The sequence below is a fragment of the Zingiber officinale genome, chromosome 8A (assembly GCF_018446385.1).
Source record: "Zingiber officinale cultivar Zhangliang chromosome 8A, Zo_v1.1, whole genome shotgun sequence".
In the NCBI taxonomy this organism is placed as follows: domain Eukaryota; kingdom Viridiplantae; phylum Streptophyta; class Magnoliopsida; order Zingiberales; family Zingiberaceae; genus Zingiber; species Zingiber officinale.
Genome location: NC_056000.1, coordinates 81,311,733 through 81,334,791, shown reverse-complemented (window position 1 = coordinate 81,334,791; position 23,059 = coordinate 81,311,733). Strand labels below are relative to the sequence as shown.

Sequence of the window (23,059 nt, the reverse complement as noted above, 5' to 3'; positions counted from 1 at the left end):
AGAGAGATCTATTCACTTGGTCATTAAATCTGGAGTATCATAGAAATTTACCTTTTTATATTAATTCCTATAGGTGGGATAAAGACATATTAGAAAAATAAAATAAGAATGTTATAAGTAAAAGATAGTTATGCTCACCTTAAATATTCCTCAGAATCCGTTCTCAATTATATAAATGAAGATAAATTATAAAGTCTAACTTCTAGCTAATCGCCTAAGTGCCAATAGAGGCCACAATAAAGAAATAGATGGATATGAAATGAACAAAAATTACCAATTTGAATAATTTTTTGTGTTTCTCTGGCCGCCTGGACTGTTCTTACTTGTGAACAACTTTGCCAGAATTTGGATGATTCATCAATTAATCTTTTGACCGGAACTTCTTTATTTTACTTTTATTTCCTTGTTTTTTTATGCACAACTTGACTTGACTTGATAAAATTATCAACTCCTACAAACCAACATTAATCTTAGCCGTCTTCATCTGCACGACTGAGATTAATCCCACCCTCACACAACATCGCCAGCATGCAAATGGGATTAGTGTGGTCCGATAAAATAACAGCTTTACGAAGGGGCAAGATATTAACTATTATATTTATCTAATCCGTGTTGACCGGACAAGGTAATGGAGACGTTAAAGCAAGCGAATTATCTTTTGCCAGTGATATTAAATATTATGCTTTCTAATATGCACAGGACAAGTGATAAATCCAAAACGCAACAATTCCAACAATTATACGACATTATTTGCTGAACTCGATGTGTTTTGAAACGAACCAATGTAAACTGATCTAATTCAATGTAAAATTCTTGGGATTCATAGTGAGTTGTTCCTATGGCTAAATTCGAGGTTTATGTTAAATAGTAAAATTGAAGATCATGAGTTATCAATTGGACCGTATAATAATAAGGTAAAGTCGTAAAGAGGACTTGAGGAAGCAAAGAAGTCTAAACCTAAAAGTCCACAATTAGCTTCTTGTCGATGTCTGAAAACGATCTGAAGAAGGCAGTGAAAAGCTTATATGCAATATCCACATCTTCTTTGCCACATATCTCCCTAACACTGCACCACAATCCAAAAATAAGATCGTGAAGCTGGAATCAATAAACAAGATAATTAAAGAGTGATTATTAACAATTTAATTACGAGTAGCCATTCATATGTTTAGTGTCAATTTTAGATTTAGACATGTATGGTTTCCTTTTTCTAGCTTTGTCCGAGTATGATTAGCAAATCTAATAACAATGATGACATCGGCCTATTAATTAATACATTACTCACATAATTAGATCTTCAAAATATTGTAGCAGTGTATTTTTTTTTTAATATTTAAGCCTTTTTTTCTCACAAATGATTAACGGTGTTCCTAGACTAAACATAACATTGATAACTTATGTTAATGGTACAACAAATATAACTCATTAAACAAAGTAGTTCAAGTGTAAAAGAAGAAACAACAAAACTATAATCTAAATGATGCGAGATAGCGCTTGCCCACTATACTTGATAACTCCTAGTGTACGAAGCTCCCGTCAATGTGAGATCTAAAGATCTATTACACGCAGTCTTATCCTGCATTGCAAGAGACTATTTCTGTGACTCAAACCCATGACTACTAGGTCACACGACAACAATTTTATTGTTGCGCCAAGCCTTACCCTGCTTTTCCACTATATATATATATATTTTACTAATGCTTTGCTATAACACAATAATATTTCAAGTGGTTGCAAAATTCCACTGGTATATTTTTGAGACAAGTAATACTAGAACAAGATCAAGTGTTGGAGAAATGAATTGGTTGATAAAAACATTACTAATACCGTTGAATAAATAAACAAAGTCACAGAATCCAGTAAATTGACATGCTTGAGAAATGCATATTTTATATTCATTGTTCACATTGACAAGAAAAACAAGAGACCAAGTAAAAGCATGATGGCAAGAATGGCACACCTGTGCATTGAGAGCTGAGGAATACCACAGTCAACAGTTCGGATACCAACTCCTGATGCCAATATAGGGCCAATTGTAGATCCACATCCCATATCGTTTCTTACAGCAAATTCCTAGACAGAACATAGGTAAGTTTTCTTTGCAAGATATCTGTCTTCTTTGATTCCATGTAAAAACTCAAGGATTAGTATTAATAAGCATTGCAACAAGTATAAAAGACATCTAGCTTTTTCATTAAGCACTACAATATTTTAATTGAACCAAAAGCAGAAAAGATAGATTCTGTCAGCAATGTGTTCCTATAGCTTATAATTACTTCATTGAAGGAAAATCCTTTGTCGCCAAAAAGTATGTTGGTAGTATACCTACAGTGAAAGAAAAAGAAAATTAGAGCAACAGAATTAAACCGATATTTGTTTTGCCATCCAAACCTGAATAATATAGAAATTTGGACTTCCATGTATTTGGAAAAGGCGTCTCATTGCTCATGAGAGAAAACTCAGTACAGACAAACATAAAATGGTGGCAGCAACGTCAGTGTATACTCCTATAGGCTTGCACAAACTGTAAATTGAAAGAAGACTCTATATATTTGATATAAAATAAAATAATATCATGTAATATAGAAGCCTTTCCGTCAATCTTATGCATCTTGCTTTAATCTAAAAGCCTTTATGGTACTCTCAAGCATCTTGTTTTAGCTGCAATGCAGATACCTCTAGGCTCTAAGTATAAATAATATAGGTATTCTCCAAACACAAATATCATGTGTAATGTGGCAATGAGCAAAAACCCATGACATAAACATGTTAAAGATTCCATACCAACAGTGAACAACAACAACAACCAAGCATTTTCCCACTAGGTGGGGTTGGCTGTATGAATCCTTTTACGCCATTGAGCCCTATCTCCTATTATATCATCATCTATATTTAAATAAATTTTATCTTGTTTTATTGTTGCTAACCAAGTCTTTTTTGATCGTCCTTTTCCTCGTTTGATATGCATGTTTATCATAGTTTCACATCGCCTAACTGGAGCATTTATTGGTCGTCTAAGTACATGTCCGTACCATCTTAAACGTGTCTCTCGGAGTTTGTCCTCAATAGATGCAACTCCGACTTTCTCTCTAATGCTCTCATTCCTTATTTTGTCCATCTTCGTATGCCCACACATCCACCTTAACATCCTCATCTCTGCAACTCTCATCTTATGCTCATGTGCTCGATTCATAGCCCAACATTCAGCTCCATATAACATAGCAGGTCTAACTGCGGTTTTATAGAATTTACCTTTAAGTTTAAGAGGTACTTTACGGTCACATAAAACATCCGACGCTACCCTCCATTTCACCCATCCTGCTTGTATTCTATGTAAGACATCTCTCTCAATCCCTCCATCATTTTGTAAAAATGATCCTAAATATTTAAATCTCTCGGTTCCGAGCAACTCGTCCTCTCCTATCTTAACAATTGTTTTATTACTTTAATATTGCTAAACTTAAATTCCATATATTCTGTCTTTAATCTACTAAGCTTAAAACCTTTCCCTTCTAGTGTTTCCCTCCAAGATTCTAGCTTAGCATTTACTCCTTCACGTGTCTCATCTACCAAAATAATATCATCTGCAAACAACATGCACCACGGTACTGTGTCTTGAATGTGCGCAGTGAGTTCGTCCATAATTAGTGTAAAAAGATAGGGACTTAGGGTTGATCATTGATGTAACCCTATCTTTATTGGAAATGCTTCAGTTACTCCGCCTGAAGTCTTTACTCTGGTCGTTACATCCTCATACATATCCTTAATTAGTTCAATATATGTTACGCTAACACCTCTCTTTTCTAAAATTCTCCATATAATTTCTCTTGGGACTCTATCATAAGCTTTTTCTAAGTCAATGAATACCTTGTATAGATCTTGTTTTTGCTCCCGATATTTTTCAATTAATTGTCTAAGGAGATGTATAGCTTCTATTGTCGACCTTCCAGACATGAACCCAAATTGATTTTCTGTCACTGTGGTCTCCTTCCTTAATCTTTTTTCTATTATTTTTTCCCAAAGTTTCATAGTATGACTCATTAGTTTAATACCCCTATAGTTTGCACAATTTTGTATGTCGTCCTTGTTCTTATATAAGGGAACTAGAGTACTTATCCTCTATTGATCAGGCATTCTTTTCTTTTCGTTTTCCATACCAACAGTGAACTTGACAAAAAAAAAAAAAAAAAAAGAGCAAAGGTTCCTCACACCATTACAGGCCAACTGGCAAGTAATTTGGTTCCAATCATCTTTAGAAGTTTTACTTGCCCATGTTTGTCCCAAGTAATTGGGGTATCCCTCCATAGAGCTATATGCAAGGCAACATCACTGAGAATATTTGAATACATTCAATTCTTCTAACTATATAATCTATTGATGCCATTAAATATGTCATTAGGATCTCAAATTCTCAACCTATGTTTTCTCATTTTATATCCATGGAAGCTACACTTAATTGTTCTTGGACATCAGTATTTTTTTCCCTTCAAATAATTCATCACATCCATCTTTAGCATTTTTCATGATTGCTATATGAATGTTTTGTATGTGTTGTTTCTTAACACTCCAACACTTTTATATAATATACCAACACTTATCAAAAGTTAGTGTCATTTGTTTCTCTACAAAAATAAGAAAAGACTAGAAGATCCTTGCAGGAGAGAAACATAGTAGCATTTGCAACCCAGTCAACAACTGCTAATGAAACAGAAATATGATTTCACGCTTCTACCCTCCACTAGGACCACTACCTAACATTGATTTACCCACCACTAATGCCAGACTATGATCAGAGTTCCACAAAGCCATTCTTGTTCTTTCCCACCACAGCCAAACATAGATGTCTAGTATCCCTGTTATAACGAACACAAAGTATCCAATTTGCAGATTGTTGCAGAAAATAGCAAGCACTACAGTCTCTCTAATCTAAATTTTAAAGCATTCACTTGGCCATCAAGCCAATCCAACACACAATGAATAAAAATAAACAAAGATAAATCATAAATGCTGCAGTTGAGCATCTGACTCAGAAAACCAATGAACAGTCTCGGAAAATACCTGAACTGGAAGGTCATGGAGATTTGCTACTTCTGTAAAAAGAAATGCAGTTAAACCACTGGTTGCATAGCGCTGATTCGCATTATGTTTTATTACAACTCCTTTCTGTAGCTGTGGTCGGTGGTGCTCTTCATATTTGTCAGGAAAATTTGGGTGCAGGCCATGTGCCATGTCTGCAGATACTGAGAAGAGAGAAAAAAATTAAAAGTCAGACAGTGATAGATTACTGAACCTTGTACAAGTAATCAGCTAAATCTCATGATATTATCTATCTCAATTGCTAATCAAAATGACACCTTCAGCATCAGTTTATTTATTTCTTTTCAAAAACCTAAGGACAAAGAATGTTTCCACAGATAGAATATAAATGCAAGTAAATAAAAACAAATAATGATCATTGAAACAAAATAAACAATCTTTGATGTAATATCAAGTTTGCTTTGGACAAAAATGCAGGTGCCTTCACATAAAACAAAACAGCAAGTGGAATACCAAGAAAAGATGAACGTAATGTCCGTTCAAAAGAATCCTCCGTCATTCGTTCTTGAGATAAACAATCAACAATTCGTCTCATGGCTTGAAACATCGTTGGTGCACCTGCCCCTTGCAAAGAATTAGATCCAACCTATCAATTCCAAACAAATACAAATTAAGACAAACACAAGCGGGCATTCAACTATTTGGCTAAAGAAGATAGAAAGCATTGTGTGTATTTAGACATCAGCATCAATGCTAGGTAAGCGATGAATTTATTAGCCATGCATAAGCTTAAAAGCACCCTACATAACATTTAGATAGGCAATGACGTTAAAACCACAATGTTCATTTTAGTTGACATTTGAAAATGGTATTCTCAACACTTACTGCATTGTTACGGTTTAAGACAACTAAGTGCATATTATTATGAATTTATTTTGAATATGCAATAAATAATAATACCTCTTCATTGTCAAACAAAGCAATCATTCGGATGGCCTGCTCATCTGCTAAGTCAATAGGTGATTGACATGAATCTATCAGAGATCTCAGTGCACAATAACTTGAAGCAAGGTTATCAAGTCTTCCAGAGAAGATAAACTCATTATTTCCACCTCCAAGACAACTAGGCTGGGTATCACAAACATTCAACTCCATACCCATTATCTCACTAACATCACAAGCAAGTTCTTCAGATAAAACCTGGAAAAATACAAGTAACACAATCCAGATAAGTGGCTGCAAGTACCACTTCCCTGTAGAAAGTAAATGAGCAATATTGAATACACATCCATCACATAGCCCATGATCCATATGAAATTAATGACATCGACAGGTCATCTTCATTGTCATATCAAGCCATTGACAGGTGAGCTTTGTACCTGCAACAATAGTGGATGATGGATATTTTTTGAAGAAGATGCTTTAGTCTTGTCCTCGGACTTTGTTTCAGCCTCATCAACTTTTGTTGAAAGAAGTGGGACAAGCTGAGTTTCTAAGTTAGGTTTAAAACCTTCAGTATTCACTGTTCTATATGAAGAAAAGTTAGTTTTGAAATATCCAAAGAAATAATCCCACAAACATCAATTTATGTCTATTTAGGAAAAAGAAATGATATTGAGAAGACTTCCAACACAGTTACATAAAATAATCACGGGAAAGAGTAACATTAAATTAATCAAGCGTCCTAAAAATAAGTACATAAAACTCCTTTATATAAACTAGAAATGAAAGATGAAGAAGCAAATAAGCAACCTGTCTAGATGAATGGCCAAGGTTGGTACACGTAGCAGAGGTTTCCTCACTTTAACAAGCTTATGGATAAAAGAACCACTGTTGTGTTTCAGGATAACTCTTCCAGCAACACTTAGGTCTCTATCAAACCATGTATGCCATAGGCCACTACCATAAGTCTGAACATTTACCATGAGGTAACCAGACTTGCTTGATGCAGACCGAGGCTTGAGTTTTAAACATGGGCTATCAGTATGAGCAGCAATAACATGAAAACCACTGCCTACTTTATAACTGCAAAAGTAAAGCAATCTATAAGATTGGGAGGTGAATGGTATGTTGAAGATCAATGATAAGCAATATATACAATCTATCATATAGCGCTGAAATAAAAAAACTAAAACCAATTAGATCTCGGTAAACTAAGAAAAATTAGTCAATTCTTTTCAGGGAAGCATATGAAAATGGTGATATTTAATCTTTTACTGAATGAAGTGCTAGTAGTTACCTATGGGAACAACAATGTGAATCCAGATGGCAAATTGCAAAGTTTCCAAACACCCAAGTCATCCAATAGTTTATTTGTTATTCTGTGATCTAGTAATTTGTTCTCTCCAGGCAGTTCACTAGCTCCGCTGTAATATTATACCATTCCTCATAACAAACTCGATAGCTTAGTGCGTGATCCTTAAAATTATAAACAAATAAATGGAAACACACCCTGCTCTCTATCGCAACTAATACACATCCATATGAATGCATTAAAAGATGCGAGTAGACAAGTACTAGTCCATCTCAGTAATCAAATTAACCTTCAAACTCTGATTATAAGCATTTGATCGTCTAATATGGAACTCACTCCTCTCCGACAGCGAAAGCCACCAAGCAAGACATGTTGCGAGTGAAAAAGTACCGACCACCCGGCTGGAGATCCCATTCGTCATTCTCGTTAAGCAAACGGAACCCAGCTGCAATGAGCTGCCGCTTCGCTTCAGCTAACGGGGAAAACGCGATGGAGAAAGATATCAGTGGAATTAGAACATACGAACAAATAATGGCCAATAAAATCGAAGAATTGGAGGATTCACCAGTGGCGTGAAACTGCGTCCAAGATTCGTTCAGGTAATCCAACAGATCGCCGACTATCGAAGGGGCAGCCTCTCCAACCCTTGAATCGCTCTAAATCGACAGGAGAAGGATTACAGATAAAGAGGCGGCTAGAGAGGACAGAGTTGACCAGGAGAGGCTCTTCTTACCTGAAGCGGAGGGTCGGATTTGGAGCAGAAGAGACGACGAGCAGCAGAGAAGCTACGCGCGAGGCGATGCCGGCGGAGGGAGGCGTTAAAAGCGGAAGGGAAGAGGGATGAGAAGAAACAGGAGGGGAGGACGGCGGCTGGAGGCGGCTTGCTGAGGAGGAAATGGAGGCGGATCGAAGCCATCGCTCGCTCCGCACTGAAACACAGAAAGGCCGATAAAGGCAATTTCGTTACAGAAAGGCAATTGTAAACAGATTTTTTCAACAAAAGTGAACTTTTTCTAAAATAAAAAATAACAAGGACAAATGTAAAAAAAAAAACTTTTTTTTTTTCAAATCGTAACGCCCCATTTATTTTTATTTTTTATAAGAACGTCTCACCGCTTCTAAAATGATATAACCCTTTTGATATACTATTTAATATTATTACATTATTATTTATCTTGTATAAACCTTGAACAGGTTAGATGCGTTATAGTAATAATATAGCGAGTAAAATAAGACCCCCAAACAGATTCCAAAGTCAAGCGAGCTAAATAACAGGAGGGTCAAAGTTTAGAAGGGTCAACTTAAGTCTTCTGGTCTTAGCTAGTTCCTAAAAGTCGATCAGCGTGATGCCCTGAGGTCCAATCAAATATAGCTCAGTAGACATTAACAAAGATCACGAAACCCCAACGTATGCGATCGAGCATTCCCTATTCTTCCAATGAACACACCAGAGGTTTCTTTGTATATCTCTGGCTGATTGAATCAAATGTTTCAAGAGGACACAACTCCTCATAGTCGATCGGATGTTACGTAGGCTAGATCCTCTTAGTACCTAAGTAGCTTGTATCTATCATAAGGTTAATTCGTCCCACACCGCTCTAAGTTTGCTAAGAGTCCTTCCTCCCCACAATGATGACCTCATGAACGCTCAACCTCCAATTCTAGTCGGATTTGATAGTACACTAGGTCCAAGCGGACTTCAATAAGGTCGATTCCGCTTAAGGAATATTACTGGAGGCCTATTAAAGCATAAAACTCTTTGGAGGCTCATTTAGGTCCAAATTCATCATTTACATTTACGGATTCAGAAGGTTTTTCTTAAGCGACACATGCTCATTATTAGAGGATATCAACTAAAGGTCCATAAGTTGTTTGGCCTCTCGATCCATTATTTCATTTAATGTCACGTAGAAGTTTCTTAGAAAATTTCTAAAATGCATTGTTGCAGCCCATACTTAGACATCTCTACCAAACCTACAAAGAGACAAGTACCAATTGGGCGTGGGGAAAAGAGAAAGTACAATAGGGGTTACACTATCATAATGAGGCGCCTCAGGCCAAAGGTAAAGGTGCTATATAAGGGGTCCCTTCTCCAAGCACAAGTAAGCTCTCCAACATTATCACTATTCATCATTTTTATCGTTGCTCAAACTTAGCCTTCAATTGACTTAAGCGTCGGAGTGATTGCGCCGGAGACTCCTCTCTGACCTGTCTACTGACGTTTTCTCCTCTCTTTACCTTCTTTGTCGCACATGTTAGCTCGAAGCTTTAGAGTTTTCTAGTTTGATGTCTTCTTGCAATCAACGTGCAAGTCACCTCATTAGCTATGCATCTTCATCGATTTCATATATGAAAAAATAATTACGAAACCATAACTACTATATATGTTATAGCAACTACGATTTTATAGCTACTACAATTACAACAATTGTAGCTTATAGTTATAGTAGCTATGGTTTCATAGCTGCTATAACATAGAAAATAATTTTCATAAAGAGAATTAAAATTCTTCGGAGCCTCCGAAAATACTTTAAACAATATTTTTTGGGTATAAGATTGGGCCATTAGGGGTTACACCCAATAACAAATATAGATTTCTGAATGCACTTAGATTTGATATATTGTACGTCTCATAATTCAACCTGAGTCAAAAGTTATATATAGTCTCTCAAAACTTACTTAACATTCATGTTGTAGCGGCTACGACTTTGTAGCTATTACAACTATGTGATAGCTCAGTTGTAGCAGTTAAGAAACCATAGTTGCTACAACTATGTAACAACTACGAGTTTGTAACTACTACAACACACTCATAGTTCAAGATTTAAGTGGAAAATATAGGTGAGATATACTAATGAAAATAATATAGTAAAAGGTAGTTGTATGATTACACATGGGGTAAGAGCGTTTTTTAATAAAAAAAATCAAAATGAGACATCATCTAATTAAAAACATAAGGAGTGTCCTTTTAATTTTTACCCAAATAATAATAATGGTAAAATAGGGAAAAAAATACAATCCGTAATTAATATTTTACTACTAATTCAACAAAGATGAAGAGTGAGGATCGCTTTCTGCAATTGTTAGTACGTATAGCAGAATACAAAAACCAATACTAATATGAGAAGTAAACCTAACACATTGATTTAATATGGTTCGGAGATAAAGTTCCTACTCGACGACTATCCGTAAGGTGGACGATCTTGATCCGTCGGTGGATGATTCCCCGGAGAACTTCCGGCTAGCTCACGTAGCTCCTTGTGGGTGAAGAAACCTCACTACAACTCGCACAAGACCACACTAGATCACTTGAGCACTTGTAAACACTAATTATGGTTAACCACCACTAATTTCATCAACCATGCCCAAGCACTCTGAGCTCTATTAAATAGATCTCATGAGGAAAATACTATTGAGGCAATTTCCCTAGGTCAAGGTTGACCAGTTTGACTAAGCTTGAGTTGAGTCAAACTTGAGTCAGGATTTAAGTTTTGATGTTTGCCAATATAAGGAGATTGCTGGAGCAATCATCCGGTTATGGAGATGGTCAAAGGATTGACCAGGTTGATGAGAATATAAGTCAAGTAGGTCAATGTTGATAGGAGACTTGACTGGGAAAGTCCTAACTGGATGTTAGACATTTGGAAAGTCCTAGTGAGGAGCTAGGCAGGAGAAAGTCCTGGTGAGGAGCTAGGCAATGGGAAAGTCCTGGTGAGGAGCCAGACAAGGGAAAGTCCTGGTGAGGAGCCAAGCAACGGGAAAGTCCTGGTGAGGAGCCAGGCAAGTGGAAAGTCCTGGTGATGAGGCAGACAGTTGGAAAGTCCAAGTGTGATCCTGGCAAAGGAGAAAGTCCTGGTGAGGAGCCAAGCAATTGGAAAGTCCAAGTGTGATCTTGGCAAAGGGTGTAAGTCCAAGCATGTGGTCTTGGCAATGTAAGTCCTGGTATGACTTGGCAAGAAAGACCCGACAACTAGGATGAGGCCGAAAGAAACTCCTGTAGGCAAGGCGTGAATGATAGGGAGATATCCGAGGGACGCAAGGCTGATGGAGGAGGCTAGAAGGCTATTTCGAGGTTGGTCGGGTGTGGCCAAATGTTAGGCATGGAGACCCAACAAGTAACGGTTGACCAAAAGTTGGGTTTGGGACTTTGGACTTGAGTTTGAGTCAAGTCCAGGTTGGTCATTCGATCGGGCGATCGATTGAACCATGGTCCAATCAATCGACTGATCGATTAGAGTGTACTGCGATTATGGGATGGCCCAATCGATCGGTCGATAGATTGGGATGTGAAATCCCGAGCACAGAGGCTTTCCCAATCGATTGGTCGATCGATTGGGCAGCAGAAGCTCTCATGCGGATGCGAGAGCACAGAAAGGTTTTGAATCGATCGGGCGATCAATTCAGGAAGTCGCAATTGATCAATTGGGAAGTGATCGTTGCGCAGGATGCAGGTGATGGGCGGCTGCAATGGAGCGGTGCTGATGTGGCAATCGATTGGGGATGAATTCGATCGATTGGGAGCATTGTTTAAAGCTTGGGCGGAGCATTTTCTTCGCCAGATCTTTGCAATTTCTTCCTACGATTTTTCTGCGATCTTCACAGCGATTTCTCCAACACTCACACCAGTTCTTGAAGGCACTTGAGCAGCATCTTCAAGGTTCAAGAGGCAACAACAAGTAGCAAGAAAAAAGGTGTATTCACTTGTATTCTTAGAGTTTCTTCTTGTATTTGTGTTTGTGTTGTGTGTGAGTTTGTACGAGGCTTCTCCGCCTCCGGTTGCGACCGAGAAGGAGTTGTTCATAGTGGAGATAGTGTGTCGTGTGTGGATCATTGGATTAGTCACCTTTTCTTAAGGTGGATACCAAGTAAACCCTAGATGTTAGTGTGTTGGTTTGTTGTGTCTTTCTTTCCGCTGCATATCATCAAGACGACTCAACCAATGAGCGTGCAACGGGACGCTATTCACCCCCCTCTAGCGGGCACATCGGTCCCAACAATTGGTATCAGAGCGAGGTCACTCTTCTACGGACTAACCGCCAAGAGAGCAAGAAGCTAGAGGAAGAAGATGGAGTCCGAAGGACTGCTCGAATGGGATATCCGAATTCCACCACCGTATGACAAAGAGGACTTGAATTTTGGGAGAACTCGATTGGGGACATGATTCCAAATGGATTGGAATCAATGGGTTGTTTTGGAGGACCCATTTGAAGCTCTAACGGACAAGAAGGGTAAGCGCTTCCAACCTCGACATTGGATCGAGGAACAAAAGGAGCAAGCAGAGGCGGATAAGGAGGTAACAAAAGTTTTGTTAAATCTATTACCCTCTAACATAATTTTGAGTGTAGATGAATGCATGAGTGCAAATGATCTTTGGAAAAAGGTCATTGTCTATCATGAGAACCCCACTCAATTTTAAGGAGTTGATGAGCCTAAGGAGAAAGGTTCATTGGTTCAAGAAGAGAAGGATCAATCCGATGTTGACATAAGGTCAACATTCGAGGAGAAGAAGGAAGAGGAGGAGAAGGAAGAAGATGAGAGATCTTCTACATCTTCAAGAGAGGAAGAGGTGAAAGTATCCACATCCTCAAGAGGAGAAGAAGAAGAAGATGATGCAACCTCCACAATTCAAGCTACATCAAATGGAGAAGAAAGCATCATCCCTACAAGCAAAGGTATAGAAACTTCAATTGTAAAAAAATAAAAATCATATTATTTGCTTTGAGTGTAGCGAACATGGACACTATAAGAGCAAGTGTCCAAAATTGGCCAAGAAGAAGGGCCAAGTAGTACCCAAGGGCAAGGAGAAGCCCAAGGAGACAATCCCCACAACAAAGAAGAGCAAGGAACACATTGTGTGTTTCTTGTGCAACAAAAATGGGCATTATCGAAGCCAATGTCCAAAGGGGAAGAAAACAACCAAAGTCAAAGGAGGATGGACAAGTCTAGGGGGAGCTTCCAAGGTAAAAACCAAGGTATCAGTTAATGAATCCATTCTTTTGACACATGATAAAAAGCATGCTAGAAATAATTCTTATCATCTTAGTGCTATTTATCATGAGAATAGGAGGCATGATATCCTTAAGGATAAATATATTCCTTCTCATGTTAGATTTGTCACACCTAAGGTTAAGAAGATAAATAATGTAGGTGCAGCGAAGGCCAGCAAGAGGGGGGTGAATTGCCTGCAAATAAAGATTATACCTCCTCGGATTTTCAACTCAAAAATAGAAACAATAAAATAAAACAATTAAGCAGAAAGAAATAGAGAAGACCCGGAATTAACTTGGTTACAACCAAGACGGTTATTAATCCAAGGCAATGAAAAGCGCAGTAAGAAAACTCCTTCTCTGAAGGCGGAGAAGTCTTTTACACACTTAGAAAGCTCAACAGTTGCTAGGAAATCTAATACTGAGTTGAATGAATAATTCCTAACTCCAGGGGCCTTTATATAGCTCCTAGAAAGTCTATCATGAGGGTCCAATGTGCCTCTAACAAGGTTCAAGGTGCCTCTAGCTCGGTCAGCGGATAAAGTTTTATCCGCAGGGCAAACGGTCAAAACTGACATGTTGAAGGCGCATTCATCAAGCTTTAAGGTGCCTCCATGTTGAGGGTGCCTTCATGCTTCATGAAGGCGCCTTCAAGCTGGTTTTCCATCTTGTGCTTCTTTTCCAGCTCCATTGTGTTGGCTTCCGATGCTCCGATAGTTTGGGTGATTCGGCCAACCGAAATAGGGCTCACCCGAACCCAATTTTCGGCCTTTTCCTCGAGCAGCCTTCCTCCTCGACTTAACGTCCCTCGAACGCTGCGCACGTCCTTCTCGCCCACCGGTGTACTCTTCCGCAGCTCTCTCGTCCTTCGGACGCATCGAGCCCGTCTGCTCCCTTCCCGTGTCGTCCTTCTCGCTAGCTGCGTCTTCCACTCGACTTCCTGCGCTCCTAAGCTCCTACACACTCAGACACAGGGATCAAATACAAAAGCAAAACCTAACCAATTTGGTTGATCACATCAAAACATCCACGGGGTTCAACAATCTCCCCCTTTTTGATGTGCATCAACCCAAGTTCAAGTTAGGGTATAACAACAAATAGTAATTTAAAGAAATTATTAACTAACATTTTAAACATAAAAATTGCAATAAAAATTTGCAATCCTAAAATAATTTTGAAATTATTAAATATTCCTAACTCCCCCTAAACTTGTACCTATTTCTCCCCCTTTGATCACAGCAAAAACGGGGTAAACTGAATTTTTTAAAGATTTCAAGTAAACTGAATTTTTTCAGAAAAATTTTCTAAGTTAAAAATGAATTCTTAGAATTTTCAGAAGGAATTTCTAAGTAAAAATAATTTTTTTTTTTGAATTTCAAGAGAAAGTTTGAAAAACTTTCAAAGCATTATTTAATTTTTAACTTTTAATGCTTTTACCAGAAAGTGGATTAAACATCTTATTTCGATATTTCGGCTTCCAGGTCGTGGCGAGGCACTAGGCCGTCTTGGTTATTGGAGCAACAACCACTTCCTTAGACAAAGTTTCATAAAGAAATTCATTGTTTAATTTACTCGCTGTAAGCTCTAACTTTAATAATTCTAATTTATCAAAGACTTTGGAATCCAGTGTAGATTCCTTCCTACTGGGTTAATTAAAAATCTAGAGGGTACATAAGTTTTAGGAATTTTCCTAAGTTGACCTTGATGCTTTCTAATATACCAGTTTAATTTACCAAAAAAATTTAATTTAGATTTTTGAAAAACATTTGAACATGCAGCAGATTTCAATTTTTCAATTTTGCATTCTCTAATTTCAAATGTTCATTTTCTTTTTCTAATTGATCTAACTCTTTAGAAAGAGACTTGATAAATAGAAATGACTGAGTAAAGGTTAGATTACGCACCTTACTTACCTGACTTGGTGATGCTCCCCTTTCACTGCAGCTTTCTTCTTTTGATGTTCCTCCCCCTTCATCTATGCTCATCTCGGAGCTTGAGTCATCTTCGGGAAGATGGTTAGCCAACATTGCTAACCCGAAGAAGGCTTCGACGTCTGATTCGGAAGAAGACAAATCTGACCAAGTGGCCTTCAGGTTCTTGTACTTGGAAGATTCTGGTTTCTTGTACTTTGTCTTTTCTTTCTCCTTCCCCTTTTTCTTCAAGTCTGGGCAGTCATCTTTGATGTGCCCTTCTTCGTTGAAGTTGTAGCAGCGAACCGTCCTTTTTCTTTGTTGATGCCTCTTTGTCTGCGATCTAAATTTATTAGATTTAAAAAACTTATTGAAGCATCTTACCAGTAGTGTCGTTTCGTATTCGTCAACTGAGGCTTTGGAGTCAAAACCGTTTATTCTTGCCTTTAAGGCAATGTTCTGACTATTCTTATCTACTTCATTGGGTTCTGTAACTCGAGATTCGTGAAGTTCAAAAGTAGAAAATAATTGTTCTAGAGTACTTATCTCGAAGTCCTTAGAGATGTAGTACGCATCTACTAAGGAGGCCCACTCTGGAGTTCTGGGGAAGGCATTGAGCACGTACCGGATCGAGTCCTAGTTCTTTACTTCTTCTCTAAGGTTGCTTAATTGCGTGATCAGCTCTTTAATTCTCACTTGGAGTTGCGCTACCTTCTCACCTTGGTTCATCCGGAGGTTCGTCAACTGGGTCCGGAGGATGTCGCGCCTCGCTAGCTTCGCTTCGGAGGTACCTTCGTGAAGCTCTAGAAATTTTTCCCAGAGATCTTTTGCAGAGTTGTAACTTCCGATCCGATTTACCTCCTGAGGTGGCAGAACGCTGAGCAGGTGGAACTCAGCCTTTCCATTGGCGACAAAATCAACTTGCTCCTTCTTGCTCCACGTGTTTTCTTCTTTATCTTTCGGCGCTGCATATCCATATTTCATTATTAAAAGTATATCAAATTCAGTTCTAAAAAATACCTCCATTTTTCGCTTCCATGTGGGGAAATCTCCGTCGAACTTTGGAGGATGAATATTTGCTCCGGTCATCGTCTTAATCGTTGTGCTTCAGTCGACGGTTAGTCCTTCTGAAGCGGTCTGGCTCTGATACTAATTGTAGGTGCAGCGGAGGCCGACAAGAGGGGGGTGAATTGCCTGCAAATAAAGATTATACCCTCCTCGGATTTTCAACTCAAAAATAGAAACAATAAAATAAAACAATTAAGCAGAAAGAAATAGAGAAGACCCGGAATTAACTTGGTTACAACCAAGACGGTTATTAATCCAAGGCAATGAAAAGCGCAGTAAGAAAACTCCTTCTCTGAAGGCGGAGAAGTCTTTTACACACTTAAAAAGCTCAACAGTTGCTAGGAAATCTAATACTGAGTTGAATGAATAATTCCTAGCTCCAGGGGCCTTTATATAACTCCTGGAAAGTCTATCCTGAGGGTCCAAGACGCCTTCAACAAGGTTCAAGGCGCCTCTAGCTCGATCAGCGGATAAAGTTTTATCCGCAGCACAAACGGTCAAAACTGACCTGTTGAAGGCGCCTTCATCAAGCTTTAAGGCGCCTCCATGTTGAGGGTGCCTTCATGCTGGTTTTCCAGCTTGTGCTTCTTTTCCAGCTCCATTGCGTTGGCTTCCGATGCTCTGATAGTTTGGGCGATTCGGCCAACCGAAATAGGGCTCACCCGAACCCAATTTCCGGCCTTCTCCTCGAGCAGCCTTCCTCCTCGGCTTAACGTCCCTCGAACGCCGTGCACGTCCTTCTCGCCCACCGGTGTACTCTTCCGCAACTCTCTCGTCCTTCGGGCGCACCGAGCCCATCGGCTCCCTTCCCGTGTCGTCCTTCTCGCTAGCTGCGTCTTCCGCTCAACTTCCTACGCTTCTAAGCTCCTGCACACTCAGACACAGGGATCAAATACAAAAGCATGACCTAACCAACTTGGTTGATCACATTAAAACATCCACGAGGTCCAACAAATAACAACTTAGGCAATAATACCAAGGACTTTAGATATATGCCTAAGAATAGAAATGCTCAAGAATTTAATGAAAAATCAAAATATAGGGATTTATAGAGTGAAAACTAAATCTTGAGGACAAGACTTGATAATTTAGAAAAGACTCTAGCAAGAATGAAAAACATGCTTATGAGTCAAAATGAGCATAACCTAGGAAAAGCTAGATAAGAGGCATCTAATGACTATAGGGGTTTGGGATACAAACCTAAAGCCAAGAAGGATGTGACTTCCTTTCATAGAGTCCATATAGCTATGGGGTCAACCCTAAGTGTAGAGGTCAAGCCAAAAATACTAGGGAAGTCATCCCTAAGAGTACTTTTGACAATACCAATGTGACTAAGACTGCTAAGAAGTCTAACAAAGTCACAAAAAAGGTCGCACGGGAGGTCATCCCTAAAGTTGATCTAGTAAAGGTGAATAAGGCTCCAAAAAGGCCTAATAAAGTCACAAAGAAGGTTACAAGAGAAGTTATCTCTAGGAGTGACCTAGTAGAGGTGACCAAGGCTTCTAAGAAGCCTAGAAAGGTCCTTAGGAAGGTATCTAGGGAAGTCATCCCTAGTGAGTACCTAAAGCATCCAAGGAGCACCAATAGGTTTTGAGTTCCTAGGAGCATATTCTCTACACTCTAGATGGGTCTAGAGAGTGTCAACTCTGTTTGAAAGGGTGATGAACCCAATCTTGATGAAGTTGGCACTTAGAGAGCATTTTCAAGGTTTCACTAATGTTTGAAAATGAAAAGGATTATTAGTGTTACTCTTTGAAAGAGTAAAATGTGTCAAAATTTGAGGAGTTGAATCTAATTTAAATTGACACACTTGAGAGAAGCAAAAGTAATGCCAAATTTAGAATTCGACATTTTCTTATGAAATTAAGGGAAATGTAAACCTTAATCCAAATTGTCACTCTTGGAAAGAGTAGCATGTGCCAAATCTTAAGAAATTATGTTTGAATTAAATTGGCACAATTTGGAGAATCATATGAACTACCAAGTTAGGATTTTGGTATGTTCTTAGGGAGTCAAGGGCAAATCCGGGCTTAAAATATAAGGTGATTACTCCTTTGAAAGGATAAATATGCCAAAATTTGAGGAATGTGCTTAATTTTAATTGGCATAAATAAATCAAGAGATTAAAGAAATGTCAAATTGGGGTTTGACACTTTCTTGATGAAATTGGGGCAATCTAGGATTTAATTTTAAGATTAGCTAAGGTTTAAGGACACTTAGATAGGTAATCTAGGTATTTTATTTATGCTAATTTGTCATGCTTTGTTTGCCCATCATATGTCATGACATCATATTTATTTTTGCATTCATGATTATTATGAAAAATACAAAAATACCATGTCATGTCATACATACATCATGTAGTTATAGGAAGTTTTCTTTTGAAAATTATTTATTTTTGATGTATGTCATAACATATCATGCATCATAGTTAATTCCTTGCAATTAAGGACCAATGACATTCACTAACAAGTGACATCCTTGGCGGATGTTCATCACCATCAAAATGCCTAGGTAGATATGCATGATCCTTTAGTTTAGGGCAAAACCAAATATACATCTCACAAAGAATCATAAGGTGACTTGTATGTGTTTTAGTACACATTAGATACAAGTGCGATGTTAGGATGGTGAACAAAACTCAAGATGTTGATTTAGTGCATCTTGTTGAGTTTTAAGTTCATCAAAACACATAGTTATGTGTTTTTCAATTATTGGGAAAGCTAATGTACAAGTCATGTGCATTGAGCCCAAAGAACATGGTTGGATATTGGTTTTTAAATTATTTTTAAAAGGCTTTTGGAAAACCTTGGTGAAGACTATCTTTTGATAGTAATCATCATTGAAAAATTATACACAAACTAGGAGAAAACATTGAAGTTTTCAAATTTGTGTCACTCTTTGAAAATAGGAAGTATTTTTATAGAAAACTATTTTTTCTTGATAGAATATATCCTAAATAATGTCTACATGAGTTTTCATGATTTTTAGAGCTTTATAGAATTTTTGGGGAGTTTATGAAATCTGCTGAAATTGAATTTCAGAGAAATCAGAAACCCAATCGATCAGCCGAGAAGGATGAAAAGGTCTCATGCCAATGGAGATATCTTTTCTCTTATAAACCCATGATCTTTCCCATGTATTTTCAATGTGGGACTATGTTTGCAACCTTGCAACCCCAACACCTTGGACACCTCATCATTGCCATAAACATATGCAACCCTATCATATTTTTTTTATTGGCTTTGGATAATACTCTCTTGTCCTTGTCACTCCTCCCTTACCAATGTCATGTGTCACCCTAGCACTTGACCTCCTTTTGGTCTTGGAGGGACCCAAATTAATATCATAATTTGGTAAAGATGTTATATAAGGGGTTCCTTCTCCAAGCACAAGTAAGCTCTCCAACGTTTTCACTATTCACCATTTTTACCATTACTCAAACTTAGCCTTCAATTGACTTAAGCATCGGAATGACTGCGTCGGGGACCCCTCCCTGATATGTTTACTGATGTTTTTTCCTCTCTTTACCTTCTTTGCCGTGCAGGTTAGCTCGAAGCTTTAGAGTTTTCTAATTCAATGTCTTGTTGCAGTCAGCATGCAAGCCACTTCATCAGCTATGCATTTTCATCGATTTCAGATATGAAAAAGTAGTTACGAAACCATAACTACTATATATGTTGTAGCAACTACGATTTCATAGCTACTACAACTACAACAGTTGTAACTTATAGTTATAGTAACTATGGTTTCATAGTTGCTATAACATAGAAAATAATTTTCATAAAGAGAACTAAATTTCTTCGAAGCTTTCGAAAAGACTTTAAATAATATTTTTTGGGTATAAGATTGGGCTATTATGGGTTACATCAAATAACAAATGTAGATTTCTGAATGATCTTAGATTTGATATATTATACGTCTCATAATTTAACTTGAGTCAATAGTTATATTTAGTCTTTCAAAACTTACTTAACATTCATGTTGTAGTAGCTATGATTTCGTAGCTCAGTTGTAGTAGTTAAGAAACTGTAACTACTACAACTATGTAACAACTACGAGTTTATAATTGGTACAATAGACTCCTAGTTCAAGATTTAAGGGAAAATATAGGTGAGACATAATAATGAAAATAATATAGTGAAAGGTAGTTGTGTAATTACACATGAGGTAAGAGCATTTTTAATAAAAAAATCAAAATGAGACCTCATCTAATTAAAGATATAAGGAATGCCCTTTTAATTTTTATCCAAATAATAATAATGGTAAAATAGGAAAAAAAAAAAAAAGCAATCCATAATTAATATTTTAGGTGGACTACTAACTCAACAAAGATGAAAAGTAAGGGCCCTGTGACTATTTCCTGATTATTTAAATAATCGGTAAAATATTTTTATAGGATCAAATTCATCATTTTTAGATTAATCAGTGTAATATAGATATGAGTGGTTCGATAAAAATTTTGGCACAACAAGCCTTGTAAGTCATGTCGTCATTTTATGAGATAATGCAACTGATTCAATTGAATTAATCGATCTAAACAAAATATGATAAATGAATTTAAAAAAAATATCAATTTTTATGGATAGGATTACTAAGTGCAACACTTTAATTCGAATAAAGAAGATTGAAATAATAAATATTTAGGGTGCGTTTGGTTTGTGTATTTTTTATTTTTATTTTTTGAAAAATATATGTTTTTGAAAAATGATGTTTGGTTTACATTTTTTATGTCTATTTTTTAAAAAATTAGATAATGTTTTCTAGAAAAATAGAGAATGACAAAAAATTATTTTTTATTTTCTAGAAAACATGTATTTTTTATAAAATAAAAATGGAAAACATGTAAACCCAAACGCACCCTTAATATTTCATCATTGTCCTAAAGATAAAAAGGTGAACCGTTATTATTTTATACTTGGTATCACATATTTTGTTTATGCTTGGTATCACATATTCTATTAATGCTGATTAATTTTAAGAGTGATAAGTTCTACCCTTAAGGAGTTTTCGAGATTATTAAAATAAATAAAAAAATATATGACCAATCAATATTTTTAATTCAATCATCAATTAAAATAAATTCATCCGTTAATTAATTCAATTAAACTGCTACTATTCTACTGTGATAAATGAGTCTCCGTATGATTTTATAAGAAGAGGGAAATAATAGTTGCATATGCAAGTCAAAATGCAAGTCAAAGTAGACTTTGCTCCTACAAATTAAGTGTAAAAGCCTCCCTTCATTACGTTTTATTAAAAAATATATAAGAAATTTTCAAATACTTCTGCCTATTTCCTATATATTATGATACTTTACTTCTATTTTATTGTATGTATCTCACGTTTTACCATTTGGAATTTAACGCCACCACTGCCACCAACAGCGGAGCTAAATAACATATTTACCTTAGAACATATCTCTTGATTTATAAAAAAGTGGACTAGATCATCGAATCATAATCATAATTCAATTATAATTAGTTATGATCCTTCCTTGGGCTGCCCGGAGGACCCCTTCCCCCGCTTAATGCCCCAGCAACCTGGCCACTTATATTGGAGCAATCCCAATGGTCTGTGCGACCATATGTTTTAGTGTTTGGGTAAAGAGTTTAAGTTAGGTTCACCCTTATATTTGATATGTATACTTGAGTTGTGCAGGACTACAGGATACACATGTGGCCCAGGTTGCTGGCTTCGGGTCCGATGAAGGATGACATTGGAGACGAGCCGCGGGCTTGTATGCATCCGAGAGACTGTGGACAAGACAACAAGGACAAGGGCCAAGGGAAGCGACTTCGAGGCATACGCGAAGAATAACATTGGGGATGAGCCGCGGACTTGGATGCATCCGAGGGACGAAAGCGAAAGGAAGTATGCTTAAAGGCAAGAGGTCAAGACTGCAAAGAAGCGTCAAGTGAGTCATAAGGGTGAGAGTTCGAGTGCTGAGAGATTGTATTCGAGGTAAAATCCTAAGTTTAGGATTTGCTATAGCAATTACTGTAGCAATTAATGTAGCAGTATTGTAGCAGTTGACTACTGTTTTCAGCAGTCGACTGGCAGCGAACAGAATGTTTCTGTTCGCTCGGTTTGTGTGGAGCAGTCAACTGCTAGTTTTGACAGTCGACTGGTATCGAGCCGTTGGATGTAATGGTCGAATTTCCACATAGGACAGTCGACTGCTAGTTTTAGTAGTCGACTGGTAGGCGAAGTTTCCAACCCGTGACCTATATAACCAAGTCTTGGGAGCTTGGTTATAGTTAACTAAATTAGTGGTGGTAAACCCTAATTAGTAGTCTATTTGTTCTCAAGTGTTTGTGAGTATTGTGGTGATGTTTCTCCACCCACAATGAGCTACTTGAGATAGCCGGAGTTTGCCGGGGGCTAATCTACTGACGGATCAGGATCGTCCACCTCAAGGACACGCCGTGGAATATGAGCCCTAAATTCTGAACTACGTTAAACGAACGTGTTAGCGGTTTGCTTGTTTTTCTTTCCTTTAGTGTTTAGCTTTCATATTTGTAGTTAGTTTGTATTTCCGTTGCGCATACTAACGAGTGTAGGAAGCAATCAATTTGGGGGTGTCGTCTATCCAAACCCCCTTCAAGCTGACCACCGATCCCTTACAACTTATCCACTTCTGGCGGCCTTCGGACAACCTTCGGTCGCCCGCCTCGACCCAAACTATAACCTGGAGGGACGGTAAACCCAGGAAGAGATTGTAACCAATTGCGACCAAATCATGCCCACGATTTGGTTGCAATTGTGAGTTGTTCATTCCCTGGTCCACTTTTTTTTGGGGA

At 37.7% G+C, this 23,059-nt stretch overlaps 1 protein-coding gene across 2 annotated transcripts; it reads right to left on the bottom strand.

Moving 5' to 3' along the window:
* Positions 1–736: 736 nt before the first annotated feature.
* On the bottom strand, positions 737–8,252 carry LOC122009720 (probable aspartyl aminopeptidase). 2 transcript variants are annotated; one of them, XM_042565994.1, is made up of 10 exons: positions 8,025–8,252; positions 7,857–7,947; positions 7,628–7,763; positions 6,790–7,062; positions 6,417–6,564; positions 5,998–6,237; positions 5,551–5,683; positions 5,059–5,240; positions 1,961–2,073; positions 737–1,066 (listed from the first exon to the last, which is right to left on the bottom strand). In XM_042565994.1, the coding sequence occupies exons 1-10, from the start codon at positions 8,205–8,207 to the stop codon at positions 958–960; spliced, it is 1,608 nt and encodes a 535-aa protein (XP_042421928.1). In that variant the 5' UTR covers positions 8,208–8,252; the 3' UTR covers positions 737–957. The 2 variants fall into 2 exon arrangements, 1 of the variants encoding a protein (XP_042421928.1); XR_006119641.1 differs by having other exon boundaries at positions 1,030–1,066; positions 1,961–2,325.
* Positions 8,253–23,059: the final 14,807 nt, after the last annotated feature.

Coding starts and splice junctions, on each gene's coding strand:
- LOC122009720 (XM_042565994.1), bottom strand. CDS start 8,207: ATGGCTTCGATCCGCCTCCATTTCCTCCTCAGCAAGCCGCCTCCAGCC. Junction 6,238..6,416: donor ATCATCCACTATTGTTGCAG/GTACAAAGCTCA, acceptor GTATTTTTCCAG/GTTTTATCTGAAGAACTTGC. Junction 5,684..5,997: donor CTTTGTTTGACAATGAAGAG/GTATTATTATTT, acceptor TGGAATTGATAG/GTTGGATCTAATTCTTTGCA.